General features: G+C 41.3%; 2 protein-coding genes across 3 annotated transcripts; both read right to left on the bottom strand.

Annotated features, from left to right (window-relative positions):
* Nucleotides 1-957: 957 nt before the first annotated feature.
* Nucleotides 958-2,967, bottom strand: LOC306751566 (glycolipid transfer protein-like; the record flags this gene model as incomplete). The annotated part of the gene is made up of 5 exons (XM_079235162.1): nucleotides 958-1,645; nucleotides 1,936-2,086; nucleotides 2,188-2,321; nucleotides 2,441-2,499; nucleotides 2,865-2,967. 5 exons carry the CDS (start codon nucleotides 2,965-2,967, stop codon nucleotides 1,463-1,465), a joined length of 630 nt encoding a protein of 209 aa, XP_079091288.1. The 3' UTR covers nucleotides 958-1,462.
* A 1,469-nt stretch (nucleotides 2,968-4,436) lies between these two features.
* Nucleotides 4,437-17,682, bottom strand: git2b (G protein-coupled receptor kinase interacting ArfGAP 2b; the record flags this gene model as incomplete). 2 transcript variants are annotated; one of them, XM_079235342.1, is made up of 20 exons in its annotated part: nucleotides 4,437-5,488; nucleotides 5,765-5,828; nucleotides 6,674-6,829; nucleotides 7,653-7,735; nucleotides 8,287-8,376; nucleotides 8,535-8,744; nucleotides 10,703-10,855; nucleotides 10,963-11,114; nucleotides 11,609-11,720; nucleotides 11,830-11,927; nucleotides 12,010-12,082; nucleotides 12,179-12,230; nucleotides 12,935-12,980; nucleotides 13,075-13,169; nucleotides 14,485-14,615; nucleotides 14,723-14,809; nucleotides 15,274-15,379; nucleotides 16,709-16,824; nucleotides 17,005-17,138; nucleotides 17,631-17,682. In XM_079235342.1, the coding sequence occupies 20 exons, from the start codon at nucleotides 17,680-17,682 to the stop codon at nucleotides 5,279-5,281; spliced, it is 2,220 nt and encodes a 739-aa protein (XP_079091468.1). In that variant the 3' UTR covers nucleotides 4,437-5,278. The 2 variants fall into 2 exon arrangements, with proteins under 2 accessions (XP_079091468.1, XP_079091469.1); XM_079235343.1 differs by having other exon boundaries at nucleotides 6,674-6,826.
* Nucleotides 17,683-18,691: the final 1,009 nt, after the last annotated feature.

Raw genomic sequence — 18,691 nt, 5'->3', positions numbered from 1 at the left:
TGCTGTAGCAGTAATGTGGTTTAGGTCACCATAGAAATACAATGCACACCCATTTTAAGTGGTCCATTACAAAACAAATAAGCTAGATGCCGTGAATAATGGCTTTAGATGCACTGCTGGGAATAAAACTGCAATATTCAAATGATGACCTCATTGCAGATAACAAATATATCAGAGTAAAGGTCAACGGCTTTGTCATTGAGGCATTGTTGTAAATTATTTCCCGTCTTCAGCCTACTGTGTTCTGGCCTCGCTTGGAGCTTTTCCATCATATCTATTAGTCGGGACAGGCCAGGCCGCTCTGCTGATAGACCTACAGGATTACAGACATGCTCCTCTTGCTCTCGCTCAGAGGCGATTAGCGCCGGCTCCTCTGGGAGAGGAACCAGAGCCACTCCGGCCTCTGGGACACACTGCAGATAAGTAAGACTGGGCAGAGGAAAAGGTTGGTTGATCTGGGGAATTCAGTGACATGAAGAGCGAGGATTCTCTTCCCCGTTACTGCGGATTTATTTTAAAAAACGAGTGTTCAAAATAACCTTGCTAAAAACTTTTCAAGCAATCAGCCTCAGAAATATTTAACAAATCAGAACTGCTGTTCAGTTATTTAAAATCTGGCAACGACTGGAACTGTAACATTGCATGTAGTGTATGAATTGTATCACTGACCATAATTTAAAATATTTAATGCAGTAGCTTGAACACAAATGTGATTAAAAAGCCAAAATTAAGTAAACATCGCCACCTATAGTAAAATTCATGAACTGTAAGTCAATCGAGTTGCAACACGACTCAATTGCCTTACAATATATGAATGAATATTAGATCATAGTATGTCATCTAGATACCTGATCAATAAGCATTTATAGAAAGCTAAAATCTATAATTTATGAATAAATGTGCACATGATGTGCAGTTATGCTCTGCAGGGAAAATAATATTGCTAATATATTGATTGAAAACATTGTTTATTTGTACAGTTAAAACAAGGCACAAGTGGATTAATGCACAGTTGAAATGATTTTTTGGAGGTAACACCGAGGGCCAGGAGGCAGAGAACATCAGAGTTTGAACAGAAAAAGGTTTCCTGTCATAATGTTTAGTCTTGTATTCTTCACTTGATGGAACAGGTGAAAAGACACCTGTTATTGTCATAAATAAAGCCACAACACACGCACACAATTTGCATAAGAGTGAGAGCTACACTGTTGCTGTAACAATCCTGCAATTATTTGAAATGATATATAGGAACACAAACATAATCTTCTGCTATAATGTTAGATTGAATTTAAGGCAATTTCATAGTGTGCAGACTAAATATACAGTAGTAATATTCAGTAAGACATAATCAAAGTAATCTAAATAAATAAATATCACACTGAAAGGAAAAAATAAAAACAATCTTATTAAAAACACTTTTGAAAACTGAACACCTGAGAGGTCTGACAGATGTCCCGGGACATCACACAGTGTAGTCCAGCTCCGCGTTCAGGTGTGTGTACATCTCGTAGATGGCATCTACAGTGACAGTGTAAGTACAGAGGAACTGACGCACATTTGCCAAACAGTCCTCCTCTTTCACTTCCTCTCCTTTTGAAAGAGCCTTGAGGAAGTTGGATTTGTACGGAGCTGCATGTAACGCCACCTGTAACGGCCAAAAGGAAAAGAAAATTAGGCTCACAACATGTACATTTAAAATAATGTACATTTAAAACAATAAAGATACAGTTAAATACAGGGTATGGGAACAACACCTACAATATAAGCAAATAATAAGGGTTTTCCCATAAACAACATTACAGTCACATTAACAACATAAACAAACTACAGGTTCAAATGGGATAACATACAGTATAGCTGTTGTCAGACTTTGTACACTCCTTCAATTATATCGCCATAAATTATTAGGAACAGGAAGGGGGCCATTTTCCTCACATTAAAAATCTTTTGAACAAGCCAGCCATGGTATTTCTTCAGCGCCTCTTCATATGCTTTGGTGACATTAACTCGAATGAGGTTGGGGTTGTTCTCATCCCTCTCTCCATCTGCCAAACTCTGCAGCATGATTTGTATAAAACGGAGCCCCCTGTAGGAGAACCCCAGTATTAAAGAAAATACAAAATGCAGTCCCGTATGAAAGTTCAACATGCAGTGTGAGGCATAACAGTGCGATCAGGGAGTGCTCACCTTTTCAGCCACATCAGAGCCAATGTTGCTCCGACTTTAGGCCACTCTGCCGGGTGGGCTTCTCGCTCAGCCTCCACAATGTCCTGCAGGGTGACGTACTTTGCAGGATCCTTCAGATACACCGCTTTAATTTTCTGAAATTGCATATTTGGATTAAGTCTGGGCGTAGGCGCTGCATCCTTCCACTGATATTTGAATATTCCTAACAATGCTATGGTATAAAAACAAATACACAGACAGATTTCTATCTTACCACTATATTGCCATTAATGTCGGATTTGATGACTGCAAATACGTTTGATCCCAAGCAGTCTGGAAGAAAAACATACATTTGAGATTTTTAAATATATGAATGACTTCGTGACACGTCCCTATAGCTCAGAGGGAGGGTGAATACAAATCAGCCTTTACGTACAACCCGAGGGAGGCAATGCAGAGCATGCATATAGTCTCGCGCACAATGGGGCCAATATGTGCTCTGTTCAATGAGTAAACAAAGAGTTTCTCTATGAGCTCAAATGCCACAGCAGGTCACGATAACTCGGCAGCTCCGCTTCTGGTATGTATGTGTGAAATAACCAGTCATACATAAGTCATCTGGACATGTCAGCGACGCAGTAACCAGAACCACCGCGACAAAGTAGCACCTTTAAAAAAATAAAAAAGGATATACTCACCAAAGAATGACGGAATGTGAGAGACGGACTCCAGGAACAACTTTGTGTCTATCGCCTTGTCTGGAGGCAGCTCCTTGAATTGGTTATCCAGCAGGAGAGACATGTTTCCTCCGTGGTGGAGCGCGAGCAGCTTTCTGCTGAAGAGAACCCGGAACTCCTCTTCCTCTTCCTCTTCTTGTCAGACGGGCAGCGGGCGCGCGCCGCCAGCCCCCATCGCTCTGCTCCTTCTCCAACAGGTGGGACTTTGTACACGGGCGTGTTGAAGCCCGCGGTTTGTCCACAAGTCACACACGGACACGACAACGAGCTGGGTGAGGTATATTATACTTTATTAAACCTAAGGCAGGGGTTGTTGTCGACCACAGAGGCAGTGGGAGGCTTTACGTTACAGGGAATTCAATGTCAGGCTGGAAACCAGGAGGTGGAAAGTAACCCAATACAACGTTGGCTCACGTGACTTTCCTTTTAAAGGAATTGTTGTGTAGTGTTGTTGGTTACCTACCGATGGCCGAATCATCATATCTGCTTTGAAATAAACATTTAAAAGCAAGAAATAATAAATAACACATTCAAAAAGGCTGAACTCATAAGCAATAACATGCACATTGCTTGTCCAAAAGCAGCCTTTCTTGGTCTGTTATGAGCACTTCTGGAGGCCAATGTTAACACACTGTCGATGGATGTTTAAGTATAATGAACATTACAGAGTTACTAAAAGGTTACATAGTTTGCATTAAGTACATCAGTGCAAAACAAGTCAAATTAAAGTAATTGGTGGCTGATATCAAAACAGTCTTCACAGTTCTCTGATCAGGCCAATCAAAAGAAGAAAATAAATGGAACGAGTTGGAAAATGAAAGTTAAAAAAAGAAGATACAAAACAAGAGCAAACTGTACAATGTAGCTTAATATTCATTAAACAAGTTAGTGAGTGGACCTTGAGTAAAGTTGTGTTGTTTTTTGTAAAAACAAAAACACTTTTAGACTTGACATTTCCAGAAGACAATAATGGTGTAATAATCTGTACTGAAGATGATTTAAGTACATTTTAATACTCGTCTATGATGTATTGTGCCAACGTTTGCCTAGACAGCCTGGGAAAGCTCATTTCATTTTTACTTGCACAATTACTTAGACAAATTAACTTTACTCCCCTTAGGGTATTCTGGTTCCCTTTCCACCCCTGGTTGAAACGTATCTGGCTCACAACAACAGGTGACACATTAGAGGCAAGTTGTACAACAGGTACTCGAACTTTGAGGGCACGTTTACTTAATCGGCGAATGTAAACCACAGCTGTACGTACGTGATCACAGGGAGCACCTAACACACTGGAGTTACAGCACCACACCAAAGAAACAGATCACAAGCTGCCCAGAATTTACTGCCAGCTGAGACGTCCCAAACCTCAGAAGAAAAGTTAATCTGTGAGGAGCATCATGTTAAACAAAAGCTTATGAAAATAAACATTGATATTTTCTTAGACATACAGTTTATAAATAGAATAGCATTTGGGTTATTTTGGTAAAGAATTATATGGATACATACATCTTATATATTTGCATAATGGTTTTTAAAATTGATTCAAAATGGATTTCACACGGGCCATCTCTGTGACAACTGCACCCACACACACACACACACACACACACACACACACGCAAACACACGCAAACACACACACACTATCAGAAGTATGGCTGTAACATTAGAACTCCAGAAACTACTGATACTTGACAGAACAGTGACATCATCTGCTGGATGGAATGAAGGTTTGCACGCTCTTGGTACTGCTGGCCTTACACAGGACTCAATGCACTGAAGCGACTTTTAAAACCACAGTTTGCTCACCAAACAAACATCTTAACACTAAGCAAGTGGCATAACTATGGTTCAAGATTAAAATACTGTCATTGCATCTTAAATACATTTAAAATGTCTAAAGGAAAATAAACTGATCACTGGTGTCGATGGAGGTTAATCTATTATGACCCTTGATGCCAGGTGTCTGCAGCTTTTGTCCCCTGGGGCATGCCTGACACCCAACCTCAAGGAGCCCGAATGATGACGTCTATGTGGAAAAGTACAATGGAGGAGGCTCAATTGCTTGCTGTTCTAATTTTTCTAGATCTACACACTGGATTTGTGAACTGTTATAGGTAAGTAATAGTAACATTATGTCCTATGGCTCTAAGATGTTTGTTTACTCTGTACTACCATGACAAAAGAAAGATTAATAAATGTTTTCAACAATCTGTAAATTTGCTTGTTGCATCTTTTTTTCCACAGGAATGTATCTGAATGCTTACACTGATTCATAAGGGGAGAAAAATAGTGTTAACACTGATTAAATTGAAATGAGCAACTTATTTGATAAACTATTTTGGGTGCATCAGGATTGTCTTTAGGTTTTGTTAGTTGTTGTTTTCTTTGGTTGTCACAGTGACAAGTTGCTTGGCAGCTTTGGCAATGTCATAGGCGCACTGGATGACCTGCTGAGTGACCAGCTGGATGTCCGACGCGCTGGGGTTGTGCTGCGCAGCCTTCTGGCACTCTCCATGGAGCCGGCTGGCACTTGAAGTGAGCAGGCACAGAGACCCTCGCACCGTCTCCGAGGACGGCCTCTGTGGAAAAGGAGGGGATGATGGAGACTCGGTAAAGGCCCGACATGACAACTTCCATAAATAAACCCTCATTGTGGTCAGTGGGCTGCGTGTGTGAGTGAACATAAAGCAAAGTAATCCAATAAATGGTAGATATAAAACTAAGTAATGCAATGAACAGGGCATACCCGGTCGAAACAAGTAATTTAAGATTCCCTTTGGCTGTTTCCAAACAAACAACAAATCCCGTAATTGCCGGGGGGAGGGACCTAACGCTGTTGGTGGGAGTCATCTTACCTTAGGAAACAGGGCGGCCATCTCTGTTACAGCCATGCAGATATTTTCTGAACAAGGCAGGAAGCTGCGGGAGACAGAGAAGAAAAGGCTGAATGGGTGATCAACCACTCTTGCTCCATGTATAGCAACATCAATGAAAAACAAACCACAAACCTTATCATGAGACAACAAAAAAAAGCCACCTGAGATAATGTTCCTTGTGCCAACAGTAAATACCCTTTATGAGTACAGTATACTGCATATTTCATTTAAATATGAAATGTTAAATTCTGCTGCTTGGCTCAATAACACACTTTTCAATCGTAGACACAGTACCTCATACTTGACTATTCAATCCAGCTCAGTTGGCAAAGAATGATGTGCCATCATTAAATATCCCTGCTGTTTACCCAACTGCAGCATTTCTGTCTGACAGTCTGCCTACCTGCTGTATATGATACACAGATATGACCCTAGTTTCTGGGAAGTCCCCTCACCTCCCCCCCCCAGAAACCAGCATGTGAATACATGGGTGAACACAAGAAACCCGTTTGGCTAAACTGGCTCCCTACGGATTTGGCAGGCACCAGGGGAATACGTGGTCACGTGGTGTTTGTTTCCTGTCAGCTGTGTTTTCGGACCCAATGCCTACCCCCAGCAGACAGGACAGAGGCCAGTCTATGAAGCTAAGTCGGTGGCTCTCACTGCTGGGAGTGCTGCTTGGCTACTATTGAAAACCACTGACCTAGAAGCAGCTGAGACGGAGGATGAAACACCACTCACTTAAAGAGAACAGAACTACTACTAATCGCGGTGGAAATACATCAATTTGACTTTTAGGAATTATCAACCAACCTTTAATACATTTGCTATTTTAGAAATGCAAGTTGACAAATGTGACAGTTTGTAATATCATCAATCATGAGCTACCTTTCATGCTTGGTCTCCTGGGCAGCTCTCAGAAGCTCCTGTATGTTCTTAGTGATCTGCTCCGTCTTACAGATGACGTCCTCTGTGCATGGCAGGGTGGCATCTTCCTGCCCCTCCTCCCTCGGCTCCCCTGCTTCAGAGGCTGGAAGAGGGCTGCTGTAAAGGAAAAGTAAAACATTCTTTACCACGGTGTACTGCTATTTGCATTACAACTCATACAGACACAGGTTTATACACACACACACACACACACACACACACACACACACACACACACACACACACACACACACACACACACACACACACACACATTATAGTTTGGGATTCCGATGGTTATTTCTGATTTGTTGCTAAATGAAGCAAAACACTGCGGTTCCCTGTAGCAAAACAAATGCAGTCTGGCTTGTAATTTGGAATTACAACAATGCAGCAGAGTTTAGGTCTGGGGAGCAATTCAGTAGGTTCCATCTAAACCACACATTTATGAACCCAAAATAGTACTAAAACTAACAGTTGTTGACTTAAAACTAGCTATTAGGGTTGTATATTCAGTAGATAGTTGGTTACATTCATTTATACTACTTAACACATAGCAGTGACTATAATCAGATGACATGTGCTACTGGCTCTGGCTCATGTGTTGTTTTTTGCAACTGGCACCTTACTTGAATTACAAGCCAAGTACAAGTTCAAATATGTGAACATAGTCCTATACAGTCAGACTGCTCCAGTTCCATTTCTTCTGATAACTTAATATCAATGACAAAACGTTTTTTTTACAGTATGAATTTGAAGAAACAATTGGCTAATTTTAACAAATACAATGAGGATTTCAGCAGTGAAATATAGACATATTTACAAACCTTCACAGAGAAAATAGTGTTTAAAATCTAAATTGTATTTCAAAAACAGTAGTGAGGATCAATCATTGCTATTTTGCATAAGGTGGGGACAAAGTTAACACAGATGTTCTCACCCAGCCTCCTCCAGTTCAGAGTGGTTTGGCGTAGTGTCGTAATCGCTCTCCAGCATCATACTCTGTCCTTCCAGACTGCAGCCCTAAAGAGACATCAGCAAATCGCAGTCAATCAAATACAGTCTATAGTGTGTATGGTTAGCATTACCACAGCAACTGTAGACAAATCAGAATCATGCATTTCTGATAGTTCACTCTACCAGACATTTGATTTGAAAGCAGTTGAAGAGAAAAGAGACGACCAGGTCGTTGTGGTGTCACAGCCTGTACTGCAGTGGATGCGATTAGTAGCAAAGAAATCCTGATGTAAACTGCACTTATGGCTAGGACTAATAAGCACATTGTGAGGAGCCATTTCATCTATCTTTCATGGAGATTGGACTCTGCGGTCTCGTCATTCAAACAGCAATCGTCACTTCTGATGTGCACTTGAGCCGAAGCAGCTCTGGACCCGTTCAGATAACTGAACTGAAGCAGAGGCACTGTTGTGCATGCAGGCAGGCAGGCGATACCGATAAAAAGCAGTTTAAAGACGCATGTCAGGAGAGAGAAGACTGTGGGGTCAAGCAGGGGGACAGCTTTCACCGTCCCCTGGGGCTGCGTCTGAACCGAGGGGGGGGCTCCTGTACTTAACCCTTCGAGATCGCTCATCCCACGACCAGGACGGGGAAGAGGGGAAGGTAGGGAGGGAGGAAGCAGCCGTCCCCAAAGGACCCCTAGAAATCTAGAAAGGGGTCAAACCAAGTTCAGCATACTCTATTGAGATGCAATGAATGAATGAATGAATGAATTAATGAAAAACCAACACCAGCCCCAAGCCAGGCATCACTATTTGGTTTTGTGCGGACAATCCAGCAGGAACATTGGTGCTCCTGTGCTTACATTGGTTGGGAAGGGTTGTAAAATGACTCCATCGTCAGGCCGAGCCGCTTCGACTCGGTGTGGGTACTGCCTGGGGGAAGATCCCGTCTCATACATGGACATGGCTCGACCTCCGCGGGGTGGGTGTCGACCGAAGGGACCCTGGAGGGGTTGTTGTCCGCTGGGGGGTTGCCATCGCAGCGTTGTGTTTTCAGTCTGCAGGGAGTTCAGCTGCAGAGAACAAAACATCTTTCAGGTTCACTCTAGCTGGGGGATGATCTCCTTACAAAAGCTCAGACAGACATCAATAATAGAGTAGAATACAGCTACGCCTCTGGGAGAAGAGCAATTCCTGTTTGTCGAGTTCATTGTGACCTTTGTTTTGGGTTTCTCATGAAAACTTTTCTCACAACAAAAATGTGTGTTTTTTTTCTACAAATGAAATGCTGACGGTGTGTGTTGATAGCAATTTCTGAAGCATGAACCCTTGAGAAACTGCTGAACAAGTGGTCGCCCTTATTTACAAGAACAGCACTTGTAAACGGAAGAAAGCGTTGGGGAACGTAACCCGTTCTGTTTTCTGTCAACAGTTACAGTCCATAGTATTATGCAAGTTAACATATAGTCAACAAATTAACTGAATACAGAACTAAATTATTAAAATATGAGGTATGTCTTAAGGTTCACTGTGTCAGCATTTGAGGTTTTGGTTGGTGCAAAAAGGGTCAGGAAGAGAAGGGACTGCAATGGAGGATGTCCACTTTAGCAGTATGGTATGGACTTCAAAAACCAGCAGCAGGAGGCAGCAGAACATTGTGTTGAGAAATTAAATTTGCTCTGGAGAATTTTGATGGAAAGAAGAAAACCAAATGAAATGCAGCCTTCTCTCATAAACCTTCCTTGTCTTTTATATAAACAATATATGTTTTCTAAGCATGCAAATGTTGCCCTTAGGATGAGACATTGGCAACATTATCAGGGGCTCAGTAGCGACAACTAAGGACAGACAAACAAAATAAACTCATCGGATCCCTGGACTTTTGATCTGTGGTTGATAACTGCGTGCATTCTGCCACGCAAACTCTAATCACTGCAACATTTAGGTGGCTATATGATAGTTCATATGATTTACAATGACGGATCATAAAGTCCACTGTTGTTACCATTTGTTTATTAGTACTTTTCATATATGACTTTTGAATCCTCAATCTGGTTTTGATCAAAAGGAACTCTACACTTGTTACTGTTTCACTGGGCAGCAAAGCAGAGGAAACCCAAAGATAAATTATAACCACAGGAACTTTCCCCCATCCAGAAACATAGCAGCAATTTTCTCTGTAGCACTAGTGGAGAATTACAATCAAAAATGTATGGTGTTATGACCTTGTATGACATTTTCATCCACTTATAGGTGAAAATCTGGTCTTCTATGCAGCTACAAATTCATGGACTGTATTATTTATACATAGTATAATTATGAAAAAGGAAGCGGTGTCTGACACATTCAAACAGGCATGGCCAAAACAAAAATTACTAATGTCCGTGGTGAAATCAAATTACTAAATGTCTCTAGTAACATGGGGAAGGATCAAGTCTAGAACACAGACTAAAACTTTAACACTACATGTTAAAAGGCGACCAACTCTAGCAAATATCAAGGAAGATTGAAATACAATGAATCCAGAACAAAGTGGCCTCTAATTATGGGTCTTGACATATTAATGTGTACTACCATCTAATTAAAGAGATGGAAAGCAAACTATAAGTAAAGTAATACTGAGTTTGGCCATATTCCTGCAAAAAAAAAAAAGAAACATGGACATGATCTGCAGCACATTTTTTTCAGCACTGAGCGGGGGTGGGGGGTGCTAACGGAGGCAGAGCGCTAGCAGAGGTACAGAGAGCGCATGTCGAGAAACGGGACGCTGATTGGTCAAGGAGACTCGACACGTCACATCAAAGATCTTATTATTGTGAAGATGGCTCACTCCTATCTCAGAAACACTGGCGCAAAAAAGATTTTTAACCCCTGAAAAAAAATCGTTTGTGCGGTCTGAAAAATGTGCGCGATCTGAAAAATCTATTGCGCAGCCACTTCGACTGGCCTGCGCGGCCGCGCACATTAGAAGGAACACTGATCTGCAGTACGATTCCCACTTTGCGTAGCAATTACATGTTCATTTACTAACCTTGCCCTGCATGCTCCGCAGCTCTTCACTGAGGTTACAGTTGACTTTAAGAAGCTGTTGTATTTTGGCTTCTGATGCATTGAGGGCCGTCTTCACCTCCATGAATTCCTGTACTGTGATTGGTCCATCAGAGAGGTCAGATGACTCTGAGCTCTGTGGCAGAACATGTGACACAGGAAAGCATTTGTTCAGTTTGAAACATAAAGCAATATCCCTAATATCTCAGGAGAGTATAATAGCAGGTTCCAACAATCTTTAACCTTGGTCCTTCCATCATTACAGCTGTCCCCACAGGTGGCCTCTTGCACTGGTTCTTCATCTGATGCCACGCTGTCGTAATCGGGCTGGTCATTGTCCTGGCTATCACTGTTATGGCGACTGTCTATTCCCTGAAGGATCAGCTCCACACTCCCTGCAGGCGGACCACCAGAACAAAGCAGGAGAGATCAAATGTGCCCCGCTGGCTACAGGCAGCTGTATAAATCAAATGGCTAAGGAACTCCTTTTATTTACAGTTACTTAAAACTAAATAATCAGGACTAGCTCTTCTTTATTACACAGCTAACAGTCAAAAAGGCTGTGATGTGATTTGCTGTAATTTACAGAATTTTCATTATTAAATCTGTGTTTGGCACCGTTTCTGTGCAAACATCATTAAATACCGTCTACATTCTAATTGTGACCTATATAGCTGAACCACACAGTCCACATCTACATGCAAAATCCAATACTGGCTTCTTGAATCTTACTTGCAACAACCAATTTACTACACAGCTTATTCTCAGATTTCTCTTCTGTGTATATACTAATGAACACATTTAATGCAATATAAACATAAAGAATCACAAGTATGTTAGCAAGGAAATTCAAGGTCTGTTAAAATAAAAACAGAACTATATATTGTACCTTTGGGACTGTCGCAGGAATTACCCCACTGCCGTCGTTTAGCATCAGTTAGAATATCAATAACCAGGGTGGCAAACTCATGAGCACTAAATCTTGCCAATTTTTGACGACCCTGAGAACATCAAAACACACAAAGGACAGAAATATGACATCAATGTTAAGTCCAGTGCTCACAACAAAGTCAAGTTAAAACACGGGGCAATACTGGTGCAATCACTTGCCTGGTTTCTGGTAGAGGAGTACTCTGGATTGACAGGCAGAAAAGGCACAACTGTAGTGTCTGTTACAAGAGTGCTGTGGTTCTGAGTGGCCAACCACACTGAAACAAATGAGATCCAAGTCAAAATAAAGGCATACAAATAATTATTTGTTGTATAATTTTACAATTCTTGCAATTTCACCTGCATCCGTTTCTCTTCTGTCAACTTCATCGTAAACATCCATGGCAAGTTCTTCAAACTGATGGTTACTTAGCTGTGGAAAAAAATAAAGCAGAATTTCTTTCACTTTTCAAATAACTTATTAACAAATGAATACTTGACTTTTGAACCACATGTAAGAATGTCTCACCGACTGGAGCTTCTTCTTTGCAGCTTTTGCAAAGTCTGACAAATCCAGGCTGCTTTGAGCAAAAACAAAGAATTGATCATTTTTCTGCCATCAAAAGTCCACACAAACAAAGAGAGAAACAATGGCAACACATACTCACTTATTTCTTATCCATCAAAAGAATGCAGCAGAGGATATGATAAGCATAAGATTGTAATTATTTTAAGTACACATAGCATCGACAAGCAGCTAGCTACGAGTCACTCAGAGCTTACTGTATCACCATTTTTTTTCTGTGTATAACAAGATCTGTAAAACAAGGAGGTGCAAAAAAAAAAAATAATCCAATTATGACTTAAACTAGAATTACCACCTTGCACTTGAATGCCTCCGCCGATGAGTCAAATTGCAGTTTACATCCATGACTGTCATAATAAGACGAGGAATTCTTGAGTGATGGCCTGACACTTGTTTTGTGAGGTCACAGTGACCTTTGACGACCAAAATCTAATCAGTTCAACCTGATGCAAGGGAACGTTTTTTTTGCCAAATTTGAAGAAACTTGCAGACCTTGTTTCTGAAATTTTGCATTCCCAAAAATGGTACGGACCTGAGGTCCATGCGACCTTGACTTTTGACCACCAAAATCGATTCATCATTGAGTCCAGGTGGCAGTTTGTGCCAAATGTGAAGAAATTCCCTCCCAAGCTTTCCCGATATATCGAGTTCAGGAGAATAGACAGGACAGACGGACGTACAGATAAAAATATCTAATACCTGTCTGCCATCTGTGGAATGATGAAGTGTTGTCCATTTCTGTGATCTACAACAAAACAAGGACATGACAGTAAGCAACTACCAGAGAATAAAATAAAACATCAGCTCTAACATGCCATGCAGCAGCAATGCCACCTTACCTGGCCTTCGTCCACAAAGGTAAAACGTTAAGCGGTCAGTGAGCTCATACTGTATCTCCACTAGCCTCTCTGCCAGATCCTGATGCCCAGCTTGTCTGCACAGATTAGGAATGAAAGAATGTTTCAGAAATATGACACTGTTCTAAGGCTACAGAATGCCTCAGGACTTTAAATGAATCCATGGCAAAACGTTGTGTCGACAACAACACAATTTTAATAGAAAGCACAAAGTTGATTTGGTAACTCAGTTTCTAAGTAATGAGCGTGAAACTGTGGCAGAAGGTGTGTGGGTGTTACCTGGGCCTGGTGAGTGGTACCGTTTACACACCGCTAAACCTTGGTTATGCCAGAAGCACTACAAAATAGTTGTAGCTTTTACTTTTTATTTTGCTTAGTAAAAAATATTCGCGCCAGAATCTATGTGCAATACAGATATTATCTCGATCATATAATGTGTTTTGTAAAATACGTACACTAATAAGTAACATTACAAATCACTGTCAGACTATTTTGATCATATTCTTAAATCTATTTTTTACGTCTCGGTCTTTGTTCCAAATTTTGATAAACTAGTTAAGATTAGATAAGATATTCCTTTATTAGTCCGCAGTGGGAAAATTGCAGGATTACAGTAGCAGACAGGTAAAGTGCACACAAGAGACACATAGTGAAATAAAAAAGTAATATAAACAAACAGTAATAAAAACAGTAAAGCTGAGCTGATAGATAGAGCGAGCAAACTGTGCAACAGATTTCTTCTTTCTTTCCTCCCCTGCCTCAGTTCTTCATACTCTAATTGAATTACTCTGACAGAATGCCACTGGGTCTGCGTCTAATCTTCATTGTAGTGCAAGGCAGTCGAAATATTGCTGCTGGAGATTCTCCTTTCCCTGTTTCTAATGATGCATTTTCTACCCGTTTCGACACGTTTTTGTTTAACTTGTCACTTCCCTTCTCAGTCATAATGTGCATAATTTTCTCATTAACATTGAAATATATGAATAGAATATGCTATAACCACAGTTTTCGTTCTGTGTACAATACAACTGTGGGCAATCTCCAAAGGATGTGTATCATTTCCTGCCACTAGTGAGTTGGACTGTGTCTGTTAAGGCGATGCTTGCGGCCACACTAAAGGTTAGTCATGCGAATGGCAACAGTAAAAACGGTTGGCTATGTTTTCTACATTTCCTCACAGTGAGGTTTTACCAGAGCTCTCCAGAAATCATGGCCTGTGAACTATCTGTGATAGGCATATACCTCAATGCTTCAAAACCATACGATCTATACTATCCCTCGAATGATATGTGAGTAACATTACAAAGTGTTGGTGCTCATAACTAATAAGCATCGCTTAGAACAACTAATTAAAAAAGATAAGCTGAATTGATAACATGGGCCCTGCTTTACCTTGCATAATCGATAGGGGTCTTTCCACTGGAGTCCAGAGCCCCGGGATCAGCTCCGTAAACTGCCAACAGTTCTGCTTGTAACACTTGTCCGGCTTTTGCTGCTATGTGCAGAGGAGTGTTTCCCTTCTCCTGTTGTCCCAAAAAAAATAAAAAACACAATGATGACGCATCAATATTATGTCAACGTTAACGGTGTAATCTCACAATGTGTTTTTTGCTTGTTCCACTACACTTACTGGATGGAAGAAGTTGGCCTGTGCTCCCAAAGATAAGAGTCTTAGGCAGGTCTCCAGGTTTCCAGTCCGAACACTGGAGTGAAGTTGCTGAAAGGAGATCGACAAGTAGTTTGATTGGGAATTCGATTGAGAAGAGCATAAACCTGCCCAGGTGATAGACCTGCCCAGAACTCTAATAGAGAATTCAGAGCACAAATCCAAGAAGAGACTTGAGGTCAGACATGCTATACTATACAATAGTCACAGTCCTATTACAAGAACATGGTGGCAGTATGAGTGGCAGTATGAATACTGGCAACACTGAAGACTCAAAGTCAATCTCGAAATAGACCAAACCATTTCTGAAATTTAGAGGAAGTGGTCACAGTTAAAAGCCTAAAGCAGATACTGTGCAATGATCAAGCAAGTGATTGCAAATTGTGCAAATGTTTGGCTTTATTTCACCACACCACTATTGGTGAAGCTCAAAGAAGCTTATTTGATGGAACAATGTTGGGATGAGGCATGTAGAGATTATTAACACAGAATTAAAAAATAGAGACATTTCTCACCTTGCTGAGGTCTTTTGCGGTAACACTGTCATCCTCCCGACAAGGCATCCGATGGACATACACCAACATCTGATATTTGGCTTTGATGAACTCTGTCTTGTTGGGACTAGAAACAACACAACTTGCTCACATCTAAAACCAGGAAAATTGAACATATGGAGCATAATTGCAATTTTAAAATGACTTCACATTATAATGTGTTCGTTTAAGACAAACAACTATTCCCAAAACAGTATTTAATTGGTGGCAAATCGATTCCTCCATTACGTAATCTACAAGGTCACTTCACAGGATTCTGCATATATTGCATCCCTTAAAACAAATAAAAGAATACAAATTGTCAGTGGCTCTCCATCTCTGAACCCCACCTACTCTTGCAATAGGGTTGCAAATTGTTGAAAAAAACCTCTCTCTCTCTCACTAATATATACGATCTCTGTACAGACAAACGGCATTACAGGATACCAAATTAGTGGGGAAGCTAGCCACAAAGCATATCTTTGTTTTGTTTTTTACATTAATAGACAATGAGAAAACTCCAACCCACGTCAGAACATAAATAGTACAATACTTCCTTGTTTTGCGAATTAAGGAAGTACAAGCAGCTGCAAGGTCTGAGTGCTCAGCAACTCACACAACTCCGCCCCAATAGTTCAATAATAATCAGAAACTACAATCCCCTGTTTCACACCTGCATCTATCCTACAGGAACTAAATGTAGTTCTGGTTCTTACTGTCGAAACACAGGTTTATTTCCTTAAACCCCTGTGAAAGTCCCTGCAATGGAAACACCCAATAAGACGGCATTCATCTCGAATCCTCTATTTGGGATCGAGGACAGCTGCTTCGGTTTGGTGCAATGCGTACTCACTGTCTGTTTTTTGTCTGGTGAGTGAATGCGTTTACTCTCAGTGTGAGGGTCAGGGTTTAGCATGGCTGTGTTTATATGTGGCCGACTGTTTATCTTTACTGCACCAGCCCCACCAGAACGACCTTGTGTTTATACATGGCAGTGGATGTCAATGACTACATCACATCACGTATTTTTTGTTATGTCTTCCCAGTTACAGCCCATACTGTTTGTTTGAAAAAGTATTTACAAAAAAAGGAAACCCCTTTTAAATGTCACTATTGTGAATAGGCAACACAATTGTCAAATTGATCGTACATGGCAAACATGAGGAGGATATGGCCACTTGCATTTAACCGAACATTCAATTGGTTGTGTGTTTCCCATCTGCAAGTCCCTTTATTTCTTAAAGGTACTTGAGACTGACCACTCATGAGTCGTGTTCATCGTGATACAGAGGGCCAATTATCCATGTTCACTGACCTTAACTGTGGAAATCAATCATGCCAATAGAGCTTTATATCAAAGTGCACACAAGCATACCAGAATCAGAACGGATGCATCAAAACACCTAAAAGCACTTACTGAACTCTGTCCTGGGGGTTGGCTTTGCGTTTCCCACTCCCTGAAGAAGAAGAAGGGTCCAGAAGGCTGTGCTCCCATATGGAATTAGCTCCATTCCCGTAAAGTGTCTGAACCATCTGCAACGTGAAACCACATAACAGTTTGCCTCCATTAGACATCAGGGTGTCCCTCTAGTCAATTGATGGTGAGTCTGGTTGTGCAGCCATTGCATTCTCTAAATCACAGCTTTGACACCAATAGATTCTCCACACTTGCACCTGGACGTGTTGGGTGTATTTGGGACAGAGGCTCCTCACCTGTAACTGGGAGGGTGGCCACGGGGAATGGTTCAGATGTCGGACCTGAGAGCTGTGTCGCCCCAGACCTCGGTGGATGCTGCAGCACTCATCGCAGACCAACACCCCCCTGTTAACAGAGGCCCAGCGTGGCTCTGGGATAACACACACACACACACACACACATATATATATATATTAAAAAAGCATTTAACTCTGACCACGCGAGGAATACTCGCTAATTGACGGTCACAAATAACACTTCGGTTGCTTCCTGGTGTCTTCGTCACATCCAAATATCACAAATCACAAACGCAACCAGGCGTGGGGGGTTTGTTGTGCGACAATTAGCTACTTGTTATCTGCAAGTTAGTCAATACAAAGCTAATGTATCTGATTAAAAACCTCCATTCAAGGCAGTTCAAGCGGAGGGGCAAGTTATTAACGCCACACAGACACAACTCGTTATAAATGTTTCCACAAGAAGAACACACAGCGTTAACAAGCGTCACAGATATCTATCCCGGTAACTGCTAATCAATTACCCGGCCGTTGGTATCGATAACCGCGGGTTAGCTAGCTGGTAAGTTGTAGTGGGGGCTAGCTGGCTAGCTGGGCAGCTAAAGCTAGCTCGTCTGACATCATACCCGGAGCGCTGCAGTCCGCGCAGACCTCTCTGCTCCGGACTCGCTTTGACATCTCTGGGTAGAAATCCGAGGAGTCCAGGAAAGACAGATATGTGAAAGAGACGTTACTAGCACAGCTTGACAGAGATAACGACGGGATTGCCCGCCCTGGCAGATTGTATGTACCGATTCAGGCAACTAACCCTCCTCCCCTACTGTTGAACAAAGCAGTGTCCTATTCCAACACTCACACAGCCTCCTCTGTGCTTCCTTGTCTGCTTTCTTCCTTGTTTCCTTGATGTCTGTCCTATGCAACTATGTCGTCGGACCAACTCACAGCTACTCCTATTTTTTAGATGCATTGTGCAGCTTAAGATACTGTATGTGGATATAGTCCAGAAAATGAAAAGAATAATTCACAAAGTTCACTTTTACATAATAGTCCAACTTTAAACTTTAAACTACTGCACTTTTTAATGCACTACAATTATCTGTCAGCTAATAACTATAATTACTTTGCAGAATGGGATATTACAAACTATGATCATTTAATAAAATGAGAATACCCAATAATGTGTTAAATAGCATAGTTAAAATGAGTTGCCCATTGCTAGGTAAAGTTGGAAAGATAAGTCCGAACCGGAATATCTTTCCAACTTTACTCAACTCCCATTGCTGCAGCTGTACGCATGCAAAATGCTGTTTACGTGCATTTTCATTAATGTAAAGGATTTGAATACTTCTTTGACTGTATCCTTTTATCATATTGGATCCAATCACAGTGATTTTAGACCGAGCTCACTGCATTATATACTGCTGTTGGTATCTCCAATCACAACATCCTTTCTCTTTTTTCTCTGTCATCTTTGTTTCTAGTGCAGTCAAGTGTATTTAGCCCAACACCAATCTGAAAGCTTTCACTTGCACTACAGGCGTATAATGTCCCTGCTGATGAGGAATTTGTATTGTGAGTCCTGCAATCAATGTGTTCATTCATGTTGGAGTTTGAGTGGGATGATGATGAGTTTGTCTGGTGTTTGCAGCCAATGAACGTGGCTTCCTTCTCTTTTTTTCTCCTTCTC

This window comes from Taurulus bubalis, assembly GCF_910589615.1.
Source record: "Taurulus bubalis genome assembly, chromosome: 19".
NCBI classification, from domain to species: domain Eukaryota; kingdom Metazoa; phylum Chordata; class Actinopteri; order Perciformes; family Cottidae; genus Taurulus; species Taurulus bubalis.
Note: the sequence above shows the minus strand (reverse complement) of the source record. Positions and strands in the feature narration are given on the sequence as shown.